Below are 18,761 nucleotides of genomic sequence, written 5' to 3' on the forward strand. Positions count from 1 at the left end.
TTGTCAAAAGATTTCTCTAAGTCCACAAATTCTAGAAATGTAGGTTTGCCTTTCCTTAATCTATTTTCTAAGATAAGTCGTAGGGGCAGTATTGCCTCACGTGTAGCAACATTTCTGCGGAATCCAAACTGATCTTCGCCGACGTTAGGGAGCGTTATGATGCTTTCACCGTATCCCAACTGTACTTCTGCTGCACGCAGTACCCGGTGCTGTAGTTAAGATGAGAGAGACACTCACCCCGCAGATGCCGATGAGCACCCTGGCGGCGATGAGCCACCCGACGCCGGCGTCGGCCGCGAGCGGGCAGAGCAGGGTCAGCACAGCGCCGGCCAGCGTCGTGACGCCCACGACGAGGCGCGCGCCCACCACCTCGGCCAGCATCCCCCCAGGGATGTGCGACGCCACCGAGCCGTAGAAGTAGGCCGACAGCAGGTGGCCCTGCACCGACTGCGACCACTTGTAGCGCGGGCCGTACTGCAACACGGGGCGGCCGAGGATACAGCACTTACGTCTGCCCATGATATTTTCGTGGATATTAATAAATGATTTAAAGCCAGCACATTGACATTAAACTTCGAAAGGACTCACTATATGCAATTCAGAACCTCTAAGAGATTTCCACCCAGCATATGTACACTCCTGGAAATTGAAATAAGAACACCGTGAATTCATTGTCCCAGGAAGGGGAAACTTTATTGACACATTCCTGGGGTCAGATACATCACATGATCACATTGACAGAACCACAGGCACATAGACACAGGCAACAGAGCATGCACAATGTCGCCACTAGTACAGTGTATATCCACCTTTCGCAGCAATGCAGGCTGCTATTCTCCCATGGAGACGATCGTAGAGATGCTGGATGTAGTCCTGTGGAACGGCTTGCCATGCCATTTCCACCTGGCGCCTCAGTTGGACCAGCGCTCGTGCTGGACGTGCAGACCGCGTGAGACGACGCTTCATCCAGTCCCAAACATGCCCAATGGGGGACAGATCCGGAGATCTTGCTGGCCAGGGTAGTTGACTTACACCTTCTAGAGCACGTTGGGTGGCACCGGATACATGAGGACGTGCATTGTCCTGTTGGAACAGCAAGTTCCCTTGCCGGTCTAGGAATGGTAGAACGATGGGTTCGATGACGGTTTTGATGTACCGTGCACTATTCAGTGTCCCCTCGACGATCACCAGAGGTGTACGGCCAGTGTAGGAGATCGCTCCCCACAACATGATGCCGGGTGTTGGCCCTGTGTGCCTCGGTCGAATGCAGTCCTGATTGTGCCGCTCACCTGCACGGTGCCAACACGCATACGACCATCATTGGCACCAAGGCAGAAGCGACTCCCATCGCTGAAGACGACACGTCTCCATTCGTCCCGCCATTCAAGCCTGTCGCGACACCACTGGAGGCGGGCTGCACGATGTTGGGGCGTGAGCGGAAGACGGCCTAACGGTGTGCGGGACCGTAGCCCAGCTTCATGGAGACGGTTGCGAATGGTCCTCGCCGATACCCCAGGCGCAACAGTGTCCCTAATTTTCTGGGAAGTGGCGGTGCGGTTCCCTACGGCACTGCGTAGGATCCTACGGTCTTGGCGTGCATCCGTGCGTCGCTGCGGTCCGGTCCCAGGTCGACGGGCACGTGCAGCTTCCGCCGACCACTGGCGACAACATCGATGTACTGTGGAGACCTCACGCCCCACGTGTTGAGCAATTCGGCGGTACGTCCACCCGGCCTCCCGCATGCCCACTATACGCCCTCGCTCAAAGTTCGTCAACTGCACATACGGCTCACGTCCACGCTGTCGCGGCATGCTACCAGTGTTAAAGACTGCGATGGAGCTCCGTATGCCACGGCAAACTGGCTGACACTGACGGCGGCGGTGCACAAATGCTGCGCACCTAGCGCCATTCGACGGCCAACACCGCGGTTCCTGGTGTGTCCGCTGTGCCGTGCGTGTGATCATTGCTTGTACAGTCCTCTCGCAGCGTCCTGAGCAAGTATGGTGGGTCTGACACACCGGTGTCAATGTGTTCTTTTTTCAATTTCCAGGAGTGTATAACGTATGAAGAAGAGCAGATAGAAGAGGTTGACAGTCTTAAATTCCGGGGATTACAACTTGATAATAAATTTAGTTGGGAGGAGCACACCACAGAACTGCAGAAACGCCTTAACCTATCTGTATTTGCAATTCGAGTTTTAGCGGACATAGGTGACATAAAAATGAAAAAGCTTGCATACTTTGCTACTTTCATTCTATAATGTTATATTGTATAATATTTTGGGATAACTCTTCAAGTCAAACAAAAGTTTTCAGAGTCGAAAAGCGTGTAATACGTATTATTTGTAGAGTAAATTCACGGACGTCCTGTAGAAACCTTTTCAAAGAACTGGGTATACTAACTACTGCCTCTCAGTATATTTACTCCTTACTGAAATTTGTCCTAAATAATGTATCTTTTTTCCAGCAAACAGCTCAGTTCATATATACAATACCAGGAACAAAAATGATCTGCACAAAGACTTAAAAGCACTTACTTTAGTTCAAAAAGGGGTCTACTACTCAGGAACACTCATCTTCAATAATTTGCGAGCAAACATAAAAAATTTAGTTGCAAATAAAGATCAGTTTAAAAGGAGCCTGAAAGACTTACTAGTGGCCAACTCCTTCTACTCCATTGACGAATTTTTTAATAGAAACAAATGATGTATTGTATATAGTCATGCTATTAGTATTGTTATTTCAGCTTAAAGAAATTGACATGTTCCACATCCACCAGGATCTCCTCAGCACGGATCTATGGAACGAAAAACTAATCTAACCTAATCTAAGCGTCCGTTGTCGACAGGCACTCTAGCAGCAGTACGAGACACTGCCCGTCAGAACATCAATGACAAGGAACAGTTAAAACAATGGATGCTTTCCAAACGGCAAAGTCGCTGAAACATGGGAACTGTAGCTCTGCAAATGTACGGGTTTTTCCCAGTCAACCATGAAAGATTTCAAATAAACTACACGTCTGAATTAAAAACAGTCTTACTTGCAACCATCCCAGAATTTGACTTGTCCAATTTAGGAAACCCACGGAAAACCTAAATTTCGATCGGCAGAAGGGGGATGAACTGTAGTCCATGATACTGAATTTAGACTGCAGTGTATGTAAGACGTGACAGTGTACATGGCATAGCCACCAAGAAGGAAAAGTGGCAGCCGCTTGGTACCCCGGCAAAAAATATATCCATAGCCAAACTAGCTAAAAATGAAGACACGAGGCGACTCCAACAAGAAAGTGAAGTCAGCATCTAACAAGACAGTTCATTAGGAATCAGAGGCCATCAGATTTCAGTGACCGCTGCAGCTGGATAAGCATCACGAGGAGTTACGACAAAATCAAGATCAAGAAGTTGTCCCTCCAACGATTCGTGTATCACCCCTTTAGAGGTACATTTTTAATTTATAGTTAAATTTCCTCCACTCAATCAGGTCTTCTGGTACGGCAACCGTATCTACACTCCTGGAAATTGAAATAAGAACACCGTGAATTCATTGTCCCAGGAAGGGGAAACTTTATTGACACATTCCTGGGGTCAGATACATCACATGATCACACTGACAGAACCACAGGCACATAGACACAGGCAACAGAGCATGCACAATGTCGCCACTAGTACAGTGTATATCCACCTTTCGCAGCAATGCAGGCTGCTATTCTCCCATGGAGACGATCGAAGAGATGCTCGATGTAGTCCTGTGGAACGGCTTGCCATGCCATTTCCACCTGGCGCCTCAGTTGGACCAACGTTCGTGCTGGACGTGCAGACCGCGTGAGACGACGCTTCATCCAATCCCAAACATGCTCAATGGAGGACAGATCCGGTGATCTTGCTGGCCAGGGTAGTTGACTTACACCTTCTAGAGCACGTTGGGTGGCACGGGATACATGCGGACGTGCATTGTCCTGTTGGAACAGCAAGTTCCCTTGCCGGTCTAGGAATGGTAGAACGATGGGTTCGATGACGGTTTGGATGTATCGTGCACTATTCAGTGTCCCCTCGACGATCACCAGAGGTGTACGGCCAGTGTAGGAGATCGCTCCCCACACCATGATGCCGGGTGTTGGCCCTGTGTGCCTCGGTCGTATGCAGTCCTGATTGTGGCGCTCACCTGCACCTGCACGCATACGACCATCATTGGCACCAAGGCAGAAGCGACTCTCATCGCTGAAGACGACACGTCTCCATTCGTCCCTCCATTCACGCCTGTCGCGACACCACTGGAGGCGGGCTGCACGATGTTGGGGCGTGAGCGGAAGACGGCCTAACGGTGTGCGGGACCGTAGCCCAGCTTCATGGAGACGGTTGCGAATGGTCCTCGCCGATACCCCAGGAGCAACAGTGTCCCTAATTTGCTGGGAAGTGGCGGTGCGGTCCCCTACGGCACTGCGTAGGATCCTACGGTCTTGGCGTGCATCCGTGCGTCGCTGCGGTCCGGTCCCAGGTCGACGGGCACGTGCACCTTCCGCCGACCACTGGCGACAACATCGATGTACTGTGGAGACCTCACGCCCCACGTGTTGAGCAATTCGGCGGTACGTCCACCCGGCCTCCCGCATGCCCACTATACGCACTCGCTCGAAGTCCGTCAACTGCACATACGGTTCACGTCCACGCTGTCGCGGCATGCTACCAGTGTTAAAGACTGCGATGGAGCTCCGTATGCCACGGCAAACTGGCTGACACTGACGGCGGCGGTGCACAAATGCTGCGCAGCTAGCGCCATTCGACGGCCAACACCGCGGTTCCTGGTGTCCGCTGTGCCGTGCGTGTGATCATTGCTTGTACAGCCCTCTCGCAGTGTCCGGAGCAAGTATGGTGGGTCTGACACACCGGTGTCAATGTGTTCTTTTTTTCATTTCCAGGAGTGTAGAATATATGAATTAAAAACAGGCTTGGTTGCAATTTATTATTTTATTAACAACGCGTTTCGCTTTCGTCAGGCATATTCAGATTATCTTATAATTTTCAATTTACAACGTTTTAAAAACGATGAAACGGTTCCGCGCTAGGCTGAAGTGAGCATCGGATCAGATGAGCATTCAGAGACCTTAATAAAGTAGTACCTCCAGGGCAGAATAGGACCACACTCACGAAAAAGTGTACACCTTTAAACATAACACGCACGGCTGGCGCCGTAACTTCACGGCAGGAGTACCGAGCGGGAACACACAGATGAGCAATGGAATCAGGCCCGCATACAATTTTTGGAACGCAAACTACGAGCAGCTTAGCGACAGAAGTGATAACACTTTCTGCAGAACCTGACCATGATTTTGCTGGACAATGCTCACGTACAGTGCAAGCTGTTACTGATTTGTTTGACTGATGGTGCTGCTAAGTGCCTCGTGAGTTCAACTCGATTTCTAAACTGAAGGAAACACTTCACGGCGTTCGCTTCAGAACTGTTACAAATAATAGACCGCGCCGCTCGAACTGTCAACACAACTGGCACTGCTAATGGTATCCTACGACTTCCACATCGCTGGCAATGTGTTATACACAATGCTGGTGACTACTTTGAAGGTCAGTAAAACTTTGAAACATGTATCTATTTTGTACGAGCTGCAAAAAAATAGTTGCCACTATTAAAGTTCCAACCAGGCGAGACCGTCAATGATCTCTTCAGTACAGATGCATCGAACTGTAATGGGACTCGGCGAAGTGTCGCCAGTAGTGAGGACAAAGGGCAAGGGGCCCTTCATTTGTAGTGTGTGGACAAGTTGAGAATTTGAGTTTCACGGGAGGCGTGCTAGGGTTGTCCGTGCGGCTGCAACCACCACTGTGTCCAGATGGCTCAGGGATCAGAGCATCTACCTAGTGAGCAGGAGACGCAGGTTCGAATCGTGTGTGGTACAAATTTTCCACTTTCTCCATTGATTTCCATCAATTCCCATTTGCAACTAAGGTAGGTGATATGGCGAGCGCCGCTATCCTGTGATCTTGTTTAGAGCGGACGCTATAATGGATTATAGTTCGTTGTTCTGGTGCGGTTGGCGCTCCGGTGGTGATTTGCTTTTACGTCGCTGGCGTGTGTTTGCGGTGGCCGGCGGAAAGCGAGAGGGTAGTCGGTTTTCGGGTATTGCACGGAACGTGAGTTCGCTCTGTCTGACCTGCTGGTGACTAGCGCTAAGGTTTTTGTGCCTCGCAATATGAGCAAAGTGGTCTGGGGCGGAGGCGACTCGCCGCTGTGCTGGCCGTGATTAATTGGAGTCGGCGTACTTGTTCTGCCTGCCTGTCTGATGTGGAGGTTCGGTGGGGTCCTGTGATTGGCCCGGAGACAACCAGCTGCTGAATTTTGGAGACGTCTGCCAGGTTAGGGTGTGGGCTCGGTTGGCTCGTCAGATTTTCCGCTGGAAGCTCCAGTAGCGGTTTCTGGACTTCATTCTGATGTGGGACGGCGTTGTTGGAAGTTTTTGCTTTGTGTGTATGGTACGTTACGATATTTGTTGGTACTAATTTATTTGTTCAACTGGAGTATCTTTTGGTTATCCCGCTGAGTAGGTCGTTGCCCACCCGGTCTGCTCAGCGTTACCTATGGTGGTGCCTGTTTGTTCCTTTTTGAAAGAATTCACGTAGGTGGTTCCTGTTACCTGCCCGGAGTTGCATTCATGTATGGTATATTTGGCATCTACATCTACATGACTACTCTGCAATTCACATTTAAATGCTTGGCAGAGGGTTCATCGAACCACAATCATACTATCTCTCTACTATTCCACTCCCGAACAGCGAGCGGGAAAAACGAACACCTAAACCTTTCTGTTCGAGCTCTGATTTCTCTTATTTTATTTTGATGATCATTCCTACCTATGTAGGTTGGGCTCAACAAAATATTTTCGCATTCGGAAGAGAAAGTTGGTGACTGAAATTTCGTAAAAAGGTTTCGACGCGACGAAAAAAGTCTATGCTGTAATGACTTCCATCCCAACACGTGTATCATATCTGCCACACTCTCTCCCCTATAACGTGATAATACAAAACGAGCTGCCCTTTTTTGCAACCTTTCGATGTCCTCCGTCAATCCCACCTGGTAAGGATCCCACACCGCGCAGCAATATTCTAACAGAGGACGAACGAGTGTAGTGTAAGCTGTCTCTTTAGTGGACTTGTTGCATCTTCTAAGTGTCCTGCCAATGAAACGCAACCTTTGGCTCGCCTTCCCGACAATATTATCTATGTGGTCCTTCCAACTGAAGTTGTTGGTAATTTTAACACCCAGGTACTTAGATGAATTGACAGCCTTGAGAATTGTACTATTTATCGAGTAACAGAATTCCAATGGATTTCTTTTGGAACTCATGTGGATCATCTCACACTTTTCGTTATTTAGCGTCAACTGCCACCTGACACACCATACAGCAATCTTTTCTAAATCGCTTTGCAACTGATACTGGTCTTCGGATGACCTTACTAGAAGGTAAATTATAGCATCATCTGCGAACAATCTAAGAGAACTGCTCAGATTGTCACCCAGGTCATTTATATACATCAGGAACAGCAGAGGTCCCAGGACGCTTCCCTGGGGAACACCTGATATCACTTCAGTTTTACTCGATGATTTGCCGTCTATTACTACGAACTGCGACCTTCTTGACAGGAAATCATGAATCCAGTCGCACAACTGAGACGATCCCCCATAGCTGCGCAGCTTGATTAGAAGTCGCTTGTGAGGAACGGTGTCAAAAGCTTTCCGGAAATCTAGAAATACGGAGTCAACTTGAGATCCCCTGCCGATAGCGGCCATTACTTCGTGCGAATAAAGAGCTAGCTTCGTTGCACAAGAGCGATGTTTTCTGAAGCCATGCTGATTACGTGTCAATAGATAGTTCCCTTCGAGGGGATTCATAATGGTTGAATACAGTATATGCTCCAAAACCCTACTGCAGACCGACGTCAATGATATAGATCTGTAGTTCGATGGATTACTCCTACTGCCCTTCTTGAACACTGGTGCGACCTTCGCAATTTTCCAATCTGTAGGTACAGATCTATCGGTGAGCGAGCGGCTGTATATGAGTGCTAAGTAGGGAGCTATAGTATCAGCGTAATCTGAAAGGAACCTAATCGGTATACAATCTGGACCTGAAGACTTGCCCGTGTTAAGCGATTTGAGTTGCTTCGCAACCCCTAAAGTATCTACTTCTAAGAAACTCATGCTAGCAGATGTTCGTGTTTCAAATTCTGGAATATTCCATTCGTCTTCCCTGGTGAAGGAATTTCGGAAAACTGCGTTCAATACGCTTTAGCGGCACAGTCGTCGATAACAGTACCATCGGCACTGCGCAGCGAAGGTACTGACTGCGTCTTGCCGCTTGTGTACTTTACATACGACCAGAATTTCTTCGGATTTTCTACCAAATTTCGAGACAATGTTTCGTTGTGGAACCTATTAAAGGCATCTCGGAAGACGTTTTCTGCCTACCACCGATTTTGAACAAGTATTTTTGCCAACATACCGAGGGTAGGTTGAAGTCCCCACTAACTATAACCGTATGAGTGGGGTATTTATTTGTTACGAGACTCAAACTTTCTCTGAACTGTTCAGCAACTGTATCATCGGAGTCTGGGGGTCGGTAGAAGGAGCCAATTATTAACTTAATTCGGCTGTTAAGTATAACCTCCACCCATACCAATTCGCACGGAGTATCTACTTCGACTTCACTACAAGATAAACCACTACTGACAGACACAAACACTCCACCGCCAATTCTGCCTAATCTATCTTTCCTGAACACCGTCTGAGACTTCGTAACATTTGATGTGTTAGGTAAAGTCTGCCTAAGAAAGGCGGTTTTGGACAGTATATGCACAGTGAATTACTATTGCTTGGTATATGTGGTCTTCTGGGACCTGAACAAGACGATCTCGTCAATTTGGTTTGTGTAACAGCTTTTAGTGGTATGTTCTATATTTGTAACTCACTGTGCTATTATTAACTTGGTGGAATAGTCGCGTTTGGTGTCGTTAAGGAACTTTTAACACTGTGGTTTGACTATTCGTGTGCGCTTTGCTTTTATTGTTTTCTTTTAAGAAGCGACAATTGTTTATTAATATTTGTGTGTTTTGGCTTCCGGCACTTGCTAAGAGCGCCCGAGTTAACGGCACCGTGGTTATCATGTGCTGTCGGAATGTTATATTGTTATTTGAGTTTTGAATTTTATCTTGTGTTGATATTATCTGTCGTGTGTTACAGAACATAAGCAAGGTGCGTAAGTGATGGGCAGTTGTGGAATGCATGTCGAGGAGCTCTCAGCGGTTTATTTCGGGGACCGTTTCTAGTGGAAAGGCTCCGAAGTTCAAAAATGGCTCTGAGCACTATGGGACTCAACTGCTGTGGTCATTAGTCCCCTAGAACTTAGAACTACTTAAACCTAACTAACTTAAGGACATCACACACATCCATGCCCAAGGCAGGATTCGAACCTGCGACCGTAGCAGTCGCACGGTTCCGGACTGCGCGCCTAGAACCGCGAGACCACCGCGGCCGGCAGGCTCCGAAGTGTTGAGAGCTAGCTCGTCTGTGATTGCATTGGGATTTCCTCATGCCCTTTGGTTGTATCAAATTATTATTTTGTTATTTATTTATTGGTTGTGTGTTGCGCTTCTTTGATTTTATGGTGCCAAGTGTTATTATCTTTCACAAAGTTTTTTTATGTCAATGATTTTAAATTGTAATGCCAAGTTAACTTGTTGTTGGATTTTGTCTCTTGGGTAATCTCTAAAAGCACTATTGTAAAAGGTCCTTTGATTTTATGGTGGCAAGCAGCTGTTATTGTTTTTAAAGGTCTTTCTTTTAACCATTTTTAAAATCTGTAAGTTATATGAATTTGTTGTTATTTAAAAGAGTTTAGTATTGGCAATTTAATAAATTGTGTACAGAGTCTGCTGTTTCGATATTATTGGGTGGAAATCCTTGGATAGTTGTCCTATAAGAAAACACATTCCAGTCGGTAATTCCTTCGTGTATTGTGAACAAGGAGTTGTGCAAGCTGGTGGTGGCTCCATGCTGGTGTGAGCTGTGTTTACATGGAATGGACTGGATCCTCTGGTCCAACTGAACTGATCATTGATTGGAAATGGTTATGTTCGGCTACTTGGAGACCATTCGTGGAGTTCACGTTCCCAAACAACGATGGAATTTTTATGGATGACAACGCGCTGTATCATTCGGTCATAATTTTTCGTGATTGGTTGGAAGAACATTCTGAATTCAAGCGAGTGATCTGGCTACTCATCGAACATTTATGGTCCTGCACTGGTAACACTTTCGCTATTATGGACGGTTATAGAACTAGAATGGCTCAGAATTTTTGTAGGGGGCTTCCAACTACTTGTTGAGTCCATGCCATGTCGTGTTGCTGCACTAAAGCGGTATTAGGAGCTATCCCATGGCTTTGGTGAAGCCGCACGGAGTGGCAGTGCGGTTTGAGGCGTCATGTCACGGACTGCGCGGCCCCTCCCGTTGGAGGTTCTAGTCCTCCCTCGGGCATGGGTGTGTGTGTTGTTATTAGCATAGTGATCTACGCAGTTTGGTCCTCTTAGGGAGTCACGCGCAATTGAATATTTTTTGGCTTTTGTCACCTCAGTGTAACGTATTGTACTGCACGACTATCCGGCATGCAAAATACCAGTTTTCTTTGTGTTCCCACACTTACGCATTGAAACAATACCTGAGCAATTGTACAGTGCTTTCAACACCAGAAATTGGGTACATAGTGTAGCGAAAGTTCCAGACTGTCAGCCTCACCAGCTAGCGCTTGCTAAGCAAAGAGCGTGAGTGTAGTACACACAGTAGTCTTACACTGTGTTTAATTCGCTGTGTGTTGAGACTGTAGTGCAAACTGGAGGGAGTTTTCTGATGTTTAATGGGTGTTTTTCGTACCATGACATTGGCCTACACATTCATTTTACTACGAACATGAACCAGTACGATTACTTCAACGTTCTTGGTGAACACTTGTTGCTGATACTTACGCGTTTTCATGATGAATGTCTCACTCCCATCTTAACAAACTACAATAGCCATGTTCATCGGGGTGCATAGGTACATTATTGCGTTGATGCACACCTGAAAACATGTCGGTGGGGGCCTTAACGTTAAAAGATGTAAATGTAATAGGCACAGAAGTAGCTGGGGGAGTGAAGCTGAGTGTATATGGACAAGTGTCACAGGTCTGAGTGGGTAGCAACTGCCTACTTGAGGCTGAACAGGGGCACAATAATTGCTAAACGCAACAACCAGGAGTATGAGCTACACAAAGAAAAACTCTTCACCTCCTATTTTTATCTATCAACTATCAACTGGTTTGTCAAAATTACACAGCACCATGGATGAAGACTGTTCTTCAGCCTACTGGCCTACTTACGTCTGGCAGAGGGGGTTCCAGGTAAGACGTGGTCACATTGTCCTCAGAGAGAGGCACTAGGACCTCCTCGGCGTCCTCGGTCCTGGAGGGATAGACCATGGCGAGCAGCACCAGGCTGAGGTTGATGCGCAGCATGTAGCTGCACCAGCTCGCCGCGAAGCACTGGATGGCGACGATCAGCCGCGACGGCACGGCGTCTGCACACACACAGAGTACAGCTGGACAAAATGGAATGAAACGTGCAACAATTTCCAGCCACACAACTGAAGTGATTAAGTGTTAAAGCCAGAAACAACCCAGAGGTTACCAGAGCAGCACTACATGAGAAATTTTGGGCTACCCAGGAATATATAGTCGAAGTTCATCAGCAATGTTGATCGAGGGGGCCCTAAACAGTTTCTTACAAAAATGTTAAATGGCTTGTTTTTGCAAGTTTCCAACGATTGTTACGACACTGAAACCGAGGTGCGGGGTACAAGGGGAGGGCTGTCGAGCAGGTCTTGAACCGCCCTGCAAACATTTTAGTAAATGCGTTTATATGCTGCCGAAAAAAAATTAGTCCACAAGGAAAGACGCCATTGATTCTGATCCAATGACGGTATATGCCACCTGGGGGTAAGTAGATGTATTGATAATTGTTTCAACAGCGTCCGCCAACAGATAGCGTTGTGGCATAGCTATCAGAGAGCTGGTGATGGTGACGATGGTGTATGTATAGTTCGCTCAACAGCAAGGTCATCAGCACCCGTACTCAACTAAAAGGGAACACGTGTGGTTATCAGTTGATAGAAGCGTGCAAAAATGGAATATGCAGCCTTCCTGGGACTCTCCTATTTACACTGTCGCAAAAACAGCAGAAGAGGGGTGCCTCAGGGCAGTGTGTGCGTAAAATACATAAACTATAACAACGCAACATCTAAAATAGTGGAACAAGGAACTGTGCCTACATGATCAATTCAAAAATAATCGATGAAACGACCACTCTATGACACATTAAAATCTTCTACCTAAGACACTACCGAGAAGGCAGACATCACACAGAATCTTAAAACATGAACCACATTCGATTCATCATCACCTAAAGTAGAGGGCAGGTCAACTGGAATATGGGTTGTAGCCCTCATAGTTTGGTATAAAACACATTCAGTTAAACAGTGACCTACAGAAACCTGTACACCACAAGCACTGCATACCGGTGGGCCTTTCTGCCAAAGGAGGACTCCATGTGTCAAACGACAATTCCTTGTTAAGAGCACTTGTTCCTACCACACTGCCAGGAAGGAGGAGCAGCAATGTCGTGTCGTGGGTTCCATGGGCCTCAGTTTGTTGTTCTCAAATCCTGACAACTCCTCTTACCGCAGATGCTTGATTTTTTGTCTCATTAGCGAGATAACTACAAGGACAGGGACAGCAGATTCAGAAACTGTTAAGTGCCAAACAGACATCCTTAGCTGCTGCATCAGCTTACCCTGAATGCCCACGTGCCCTGATACCAAGCAGAATGACGCATCTTTTCCCTGCCTCAGTAAGTAGGAAAGGGTGTCATGAATCAGCTGAAGATACTTTCCTGCTGTATGCCTGTGAACGGTAACCTAAAGGACATTGCAGATGAGGAATTTGGTGGCAGGAAGCCACCGCATCTTCTAAAGTGCATCCTTATGGTGCTGTAACATGCTGCTCGTGATTTGATCCTTTCCTTGGGCAGTCTCTTTGACCAGTGACAGGGCACACTCACGCTCCCACATGTAAAAGAAGCATTTCTAGTTCTTGGTGTTGGTACAGTTAAAATTCCGACCACTCCTCTCCATCAATGTCTGAAGGTGGCGCAAAGCTGGATCTTGGTTAGCAGTGGCAGGGATCGGACAAAAATAATTCTCCATGGCACTCTCCATGACCACAGGTGTAGACTGCAGACATCCTTTCCGCAGTACAGCCATTTCAGGCCATCTGACACATGTAACATGTATCCTCCGTATGGCTTTCCATACCTTCGAAGTGGAAAGATTGATCGAGTCCAGAAACACCACTTACCAAGACCTCTTCTTGTTCTCCCTGACTGTCCGTCGTGCTTTTGCCCTTGCGATTCGGAAGTCTGCGAGGTTCATAGCCGAAGGTTGACATTTAAACCGTCGCAAAGGCCTTGCATCTCTTCCTGATGGATGGGCGACGCTCATCATTCTACCATGGGACATGTTACCTCCGAGGTTGGTCTGAAGACTTGGGTATAGACACATCATCGACATGGTGGATCACATTAGTAATATGGTCCACCCAGTCATCTGGACTATCTACATGTTAGAAAACAGCTAATTGAATGTCCTGTGTCGATTTTGCTCTGCTAAGTCTCCAATGTAGCTGTTTCCTTTCAGGGACAGCTCTGTCTGAAAGCTGGATCCCGATAGGGAAGTGGTCACTGGAATGTAAGTCAGTGACTACTTCCTAGTGTGCAGCATCGACAAGAGCAGGAGAACAGAAAGAAAGGTCAATGGCTGAGAACGACGCCAAGGCAGTGCTACAGTGTGTGCTACCACCAGCGTTTTAGAATGCATAACTGCTCTGACAAAATAAGGCTTTCGACAACCTGAGCCCTGAGGCACCTTGATAGTGATCCATTGAGTACATTTTGTGCATTAAAATCTTCTACAAGACGCAAGGGCGGAAGGAGTTGTGAAATCAGGTCAGAAAGATTTGCTCTATCCAACTTTCGTTGAGCGGCAGACACACACTATAGATGGTAAAAGCAAATGGAATATGCTCTGTGACAACCACTGTTCTGAATAGCTGATCTGAGAGAGACAAAACTGGAGTGGAAGATGTGATTCATAAGGATAGCCACTCCACCCTTAGCCCTGTCTCCACTGAGGTCACCTTTCCAATGAGGGCTGTGTCTTATGATTATAGGGGCTTTACTACGCGCTTCCTGTAGACACAGAGAGAGAAACATCCCTCCTGTGCCTACAGTTTCAGCTCCTCCATATGTGTTCTGTACCCATTCATATTCTGTTGAAACACGAGAGCCATTTATCGGGGAGGTTTATGTTTTCCACTTGCCCCTCTGCTTGTAGGAGATCCTACTGCAGAAGGAGGAGAAATAAGTGGATTCAATCGAAACAGAGTTCTAAGTCCATGGCCGAGTATTCATTCTCTGGCTGTTCCTGGATCTGTCAAGCCACCTGCCTCGATTCCGCCTTCTTGACAGTACACTTAATCTCCTCCTTCAGATTCGACGACATCGTGGTAGGCTGTGCCGAGCCAAGTGTGCAGCATTTGCATCAGCAGCAGGAGCAGGAGCAGTGGTCATCATTGGAGTTTGCATGGAGACAGCTATAGTTCCATCTGAACTGTCGCTGCCACCAATGCACTGCCAAGAGTATTTCTTGGTGACGTCTGTGTGGAAACACTCAGTGGCAGGTTTCTTCGCGAGTACTGCAGTAAACGAAGTGGAGAACGTTGAGGTTGAAGAGATTTGTACATCTTTAATTGAGCATAAGATACACACTTAGTCACCTATAACTCGAGATTTTCTTTTCTTCCTTATACGCCATACACTTTCTGTTCCAAGCTAGATTTGGACCTGAACAATTGACTCAAAGGTCAGGAGAGGTACATGTAGTTCCATCAGTGTGGGTGGACATACCACACTTACACCCAAGAGTGAGATGTGCCTGAATTTGTGGCACTTGAAACACTTCATATGGTTGGGGAAGTATAGTCTGACTTTCAGTCTTAAAAATCCATCTTTAATATAATCTGGCAAAGCTGATGAATCAAACGTCAATGCAAGTGTCTGATTTTTTCAGTTTTCCCTCTAGATGACACACTACTTGCTTCACCTAAATCACCCCTTCGTCAGCTCAGTCCTCCTGTAGTTCTGATGTGTCCATATGCATGATGTAACTGTAGTTAAGGGTACAGAGCTGTTCAACTTCAATATGCTAGTCACTCAAAAATTTGGACTTCGAAGGGTTGTTAACTTGCTGTGATATCACTTTTCCGATCAGCAATGTGCAATTACGCAACCGTTTAACATATTTGTAGGTTCCTACCAAACCATCAAAGCCTTTCTGAAACAGAAGGGCGATACGTTCTCAAACGTACTACCTTCTCACCACAAGAAACTCATTTTGAGTTTCTGGCCACGTTCTGCTATGATACAATACCTAAACTTCAGAGGAAGATTGTTCAGGACGGCTATCCTTTCACGCTCGCTTTGAAGGATGGATGTTAGTACTACCAAAACGGAACACCCAAACCGTCGGGAGCAACTGCATGAGAAGTCGTGAATGCCATAGCGGTCCCACGATCAGCTACGGAAACAAACATTCTGCTTCGAGCACTGCTTGCCTGAGTAAGCCTTACACAACTGAGGCGCAACAGGTTCCCTAGAAGTTGCCTGCTAACGGCTGTTCCACTTGAACAGCCATGCATCTCATCTGCGTACAGATTTTTTTAAAAAAAATAGAGGTTTTTACCATTCTCGCGGTCCGAGCAGTCAAGCCAAGGTTCACATTCCCTGTGACACACAACATTTCACCGCCGCACCACACTGTGGTCGCTGAAGCATGCCCAGAGTTTATGGTGACAGTGGGCTGGCGGTGTTTACCAGTCCCCAACTCAGGAACCCCAGGGTCGCCAAACACGTATCCAGCAAACGAATGCTGAACCCCTGAGGGTATCAGAGAGCCATTCGTGCCTACCCTACCATAGGGCATGCTCATAGCCAGAGGGCTCAGTGTGGTACAAAAGTATGAAGCAAGCAGGCAACCATGGTACAGAGACGCACTCATGCTTCGTACAGCTAACTGAGCGAGTTTGGGAGGTGTCAAAGTGTGGTCTTCCGAGTGGCGGGATGGTCCTTTCAAAGAATTTTCACGCAATTTGCACGTGCTCCGTCAGCATCGTCGTGTAGTAAGGGCAGCAGTGGCAGATCATGCAGCTACCACAGCACAGATAAGAGGGCTTATGAGCCCAGACGTGTGATCTTGAACTGTTGCAGACTTGTTATTAGAATTGGGACTATTGGCACACACACCTATAGCCTGTCTCCCTCTTACGCCACAGCATCGGCGTGCGTGGCGTCAGAGAATCACTTGGAAGATGGAACGGCGCGCCGTGGTCTTCAGCTATGAAAGCAGATTCTGCCTGCAAGCGAGTGACGACCGTTTGCTTAGACGACGCACACCTAGTGAGCGCTGTCTTGTATTCGTCTGGGACACATTGGCCCACCCAATGGCTTATGGTCTAAGGTACGATAAGTACGACCCTCGTTCACCTTTGGTGTTCTTGGAGGGCTCAGTATGTGCAGAATGTTGTTAGACCCGTTCGTTTGCCGTCCTTGTGACAGGAAGGTGACGTGCTATTCCAACACTCAATGTGCTCTGCAAGACGTCAGCAACTTCCCTGGCCAGCACAATCTCCAGACTTGTATAGCAGGGATACGATGGGACGAGAAGCGACTCGTCCCCCCAACAAATCTCGCAGAACTACGTGAACAGGTCTAGCAGGTGTATTCACCATCTGTACGGTCGGATGGATGCCACAGTCGGCGCGCTTTGAGGGGATACCACCTACTAATATGGGTGTTTCAGCATGGGTCGATGCCTGGTACCTCAGAACCGCCTGCGCTGTTGATCTTTAAATGTAGTCGTTTCATGTACTCCGTAGGCACTGTTACAACAATAAATCTTGAGTGAATTGCAAAACCTCTGAAAGGGTGTATATTTTTTTCCCGGTAGTGTATTTTTGCATATATAAACTTCTAAATTTCTCAGCTGAGGATGAATTAGCATGAAACCGTCGGTCTCAAAAATGGCAAGGAATTATAGAAGATTACTGGTTTTCCAATTTCCACTTGGAATGGTTTCGCATCTGATCGTCTGCGGATAACATTTCGTGTATCTGAAGACATCTCTTCATTTTCCCACGGACAACAAATCCGACACGGTTCGAGGGTCCACACGAAGAACGCGTAAATAACAGTTAGTTGAAGTCAAAAGAGAAAGGAAAAGTACCGCTTCCCAATAAAAAAAGGGGGAAGACCTCAGACACGGCAAATGATTTGGTAAGTAATAGGCGGGTCGCTTATGTACATTGATGAGAGGTTAAACTGGAAGCAACACATTGATGGTCTGCTGGAACGTCTGAGTTCAGCTACGTATGCTATTAGGGTTATTGCAAATTTTGGTGATAAGAATCTCAGTAAATTAGCTTACTATGCCTACTTTCATTCACTGCTTTCGTATGGCATCATATTCTGGGGTAATTCATCGTTGAGTAGAAAAGTATTCATTGCACAAAAACGTGTAATCAGAATAATTGCTGGAGCCCACCCACGGTCATCCTGCAGACATCTATTTAAGGATCTAGGGATCCTCACAGTAACCTCACAGTATATATATTCCCTTATGAAATTTGTTGATAATAATCCAACCCAATTCAAAAGTAATAGCAGTGTGCATACCTATAACACCAGGAGAAAGGATGATCTTCACTATGCAGGGTTAAATCTGACTTTGGCACAGAAAGGGGTAAATTATGCTGCCACAAAAGTCTTTGGGCACCTACCAAACAGCATCAAAAGCCTGACAGATAGCCAACTAACATTTAAAAATAAATTAAAAGAATTTCTAGATGACAACTCCTTCTACTCATTGGCTGAATTTTTAGATATAAAGTAAGTAAAAAAAAAAAAAAAAAAAAAAAAAACTTAATCATTAGTGTCATGCAATATTTTGTGTAATGTAATTTCTTGTACAGACATCTTTTATTAACCTGACACGTTCCACATCATTACGAAGTGTCGTATTCATGATCTATGGAACAAGTATTAATCTAATCTAATCTAATCTAATCAACCTATAATGAAAGATTGTTAAGACATTTTGTCTCAATACTCCCCCCTCCCCTTTCCCCGTTTTACTGAAAACCGCTTTTGAAGTTGGTGTCGTGCAGTCGACAGTTTCCTAGGAATCAAGAGAATAAACTTTCACGGCTACTGCTAATATACACATAAGTTAAACGCTGTTCAAAGAAAGCACCTACCATTTCGATGGGGAGCAGAGAACGAGTGTTCGATTCTCAAATGTTTTCTGTGAAGATTTTTTTAAATTTTAATTTTCTTTTTGGTGTTGAGATTGGTAGAAATAGGAGAAACTTATTTCCCCACATTTATATTATCTCTTATTAATTTAAGTACTGTATGAACCCTCCTATTCATATCTATTTCGAAACGAAAAATAATACAAATGAAAAAAAGTTCTGCGGAATCCATTTGTTAATTGAACGTAGGTTCTCTGCTCCCCAGCCAGATGTCTTGGTCGCTATGCCAGATGCGTTTTCGT

General features: G+C 46.4%; 1 protein-coding gene across 1 annotated transcript in view; it reads right to left on the bottom strand.

Annotated features, from left to right (window-relative positions):
- Window positions 1-18,761, bottom strand: part of LOC126278466 (sialin-like) — a 135,783-nt gene that overhangs the window by 97,292 nt on the left and 19,730 nt on the right. Inside the window, exons 3-4 of the mRNA XM_049978609.1 lie at window positions 11,422-11,618; window positions 238-474 (exon numbers count right to left, since the gene is read on the bottom strand). Of these exons, the coding sequence (XP_049834566.1) occupies window positions 238-474; window positions 11,422-11,618 (434 nt within the window). The remainder of the gene's footprint in view (window positions 1-237; window positions 475-11,421; window positions 11,619-18,761) is intronic.

The sequence above is a fragment of the Schistocerca gregaria genome, chromosome 6 (assembly GCF_023897955.1).
Source record: "Schistocerca gregaria isolate iqSchGreg1 chromosome 6, iqSchGreg1.2, whole genome shotgun sequence".
NCBI classification, from domain to species: Eukaryota; Metazoa; Arthropoda; class Insecta; order Orthoptera; family Acrididae; genus Schistocerca; species Schistocerca gregaria.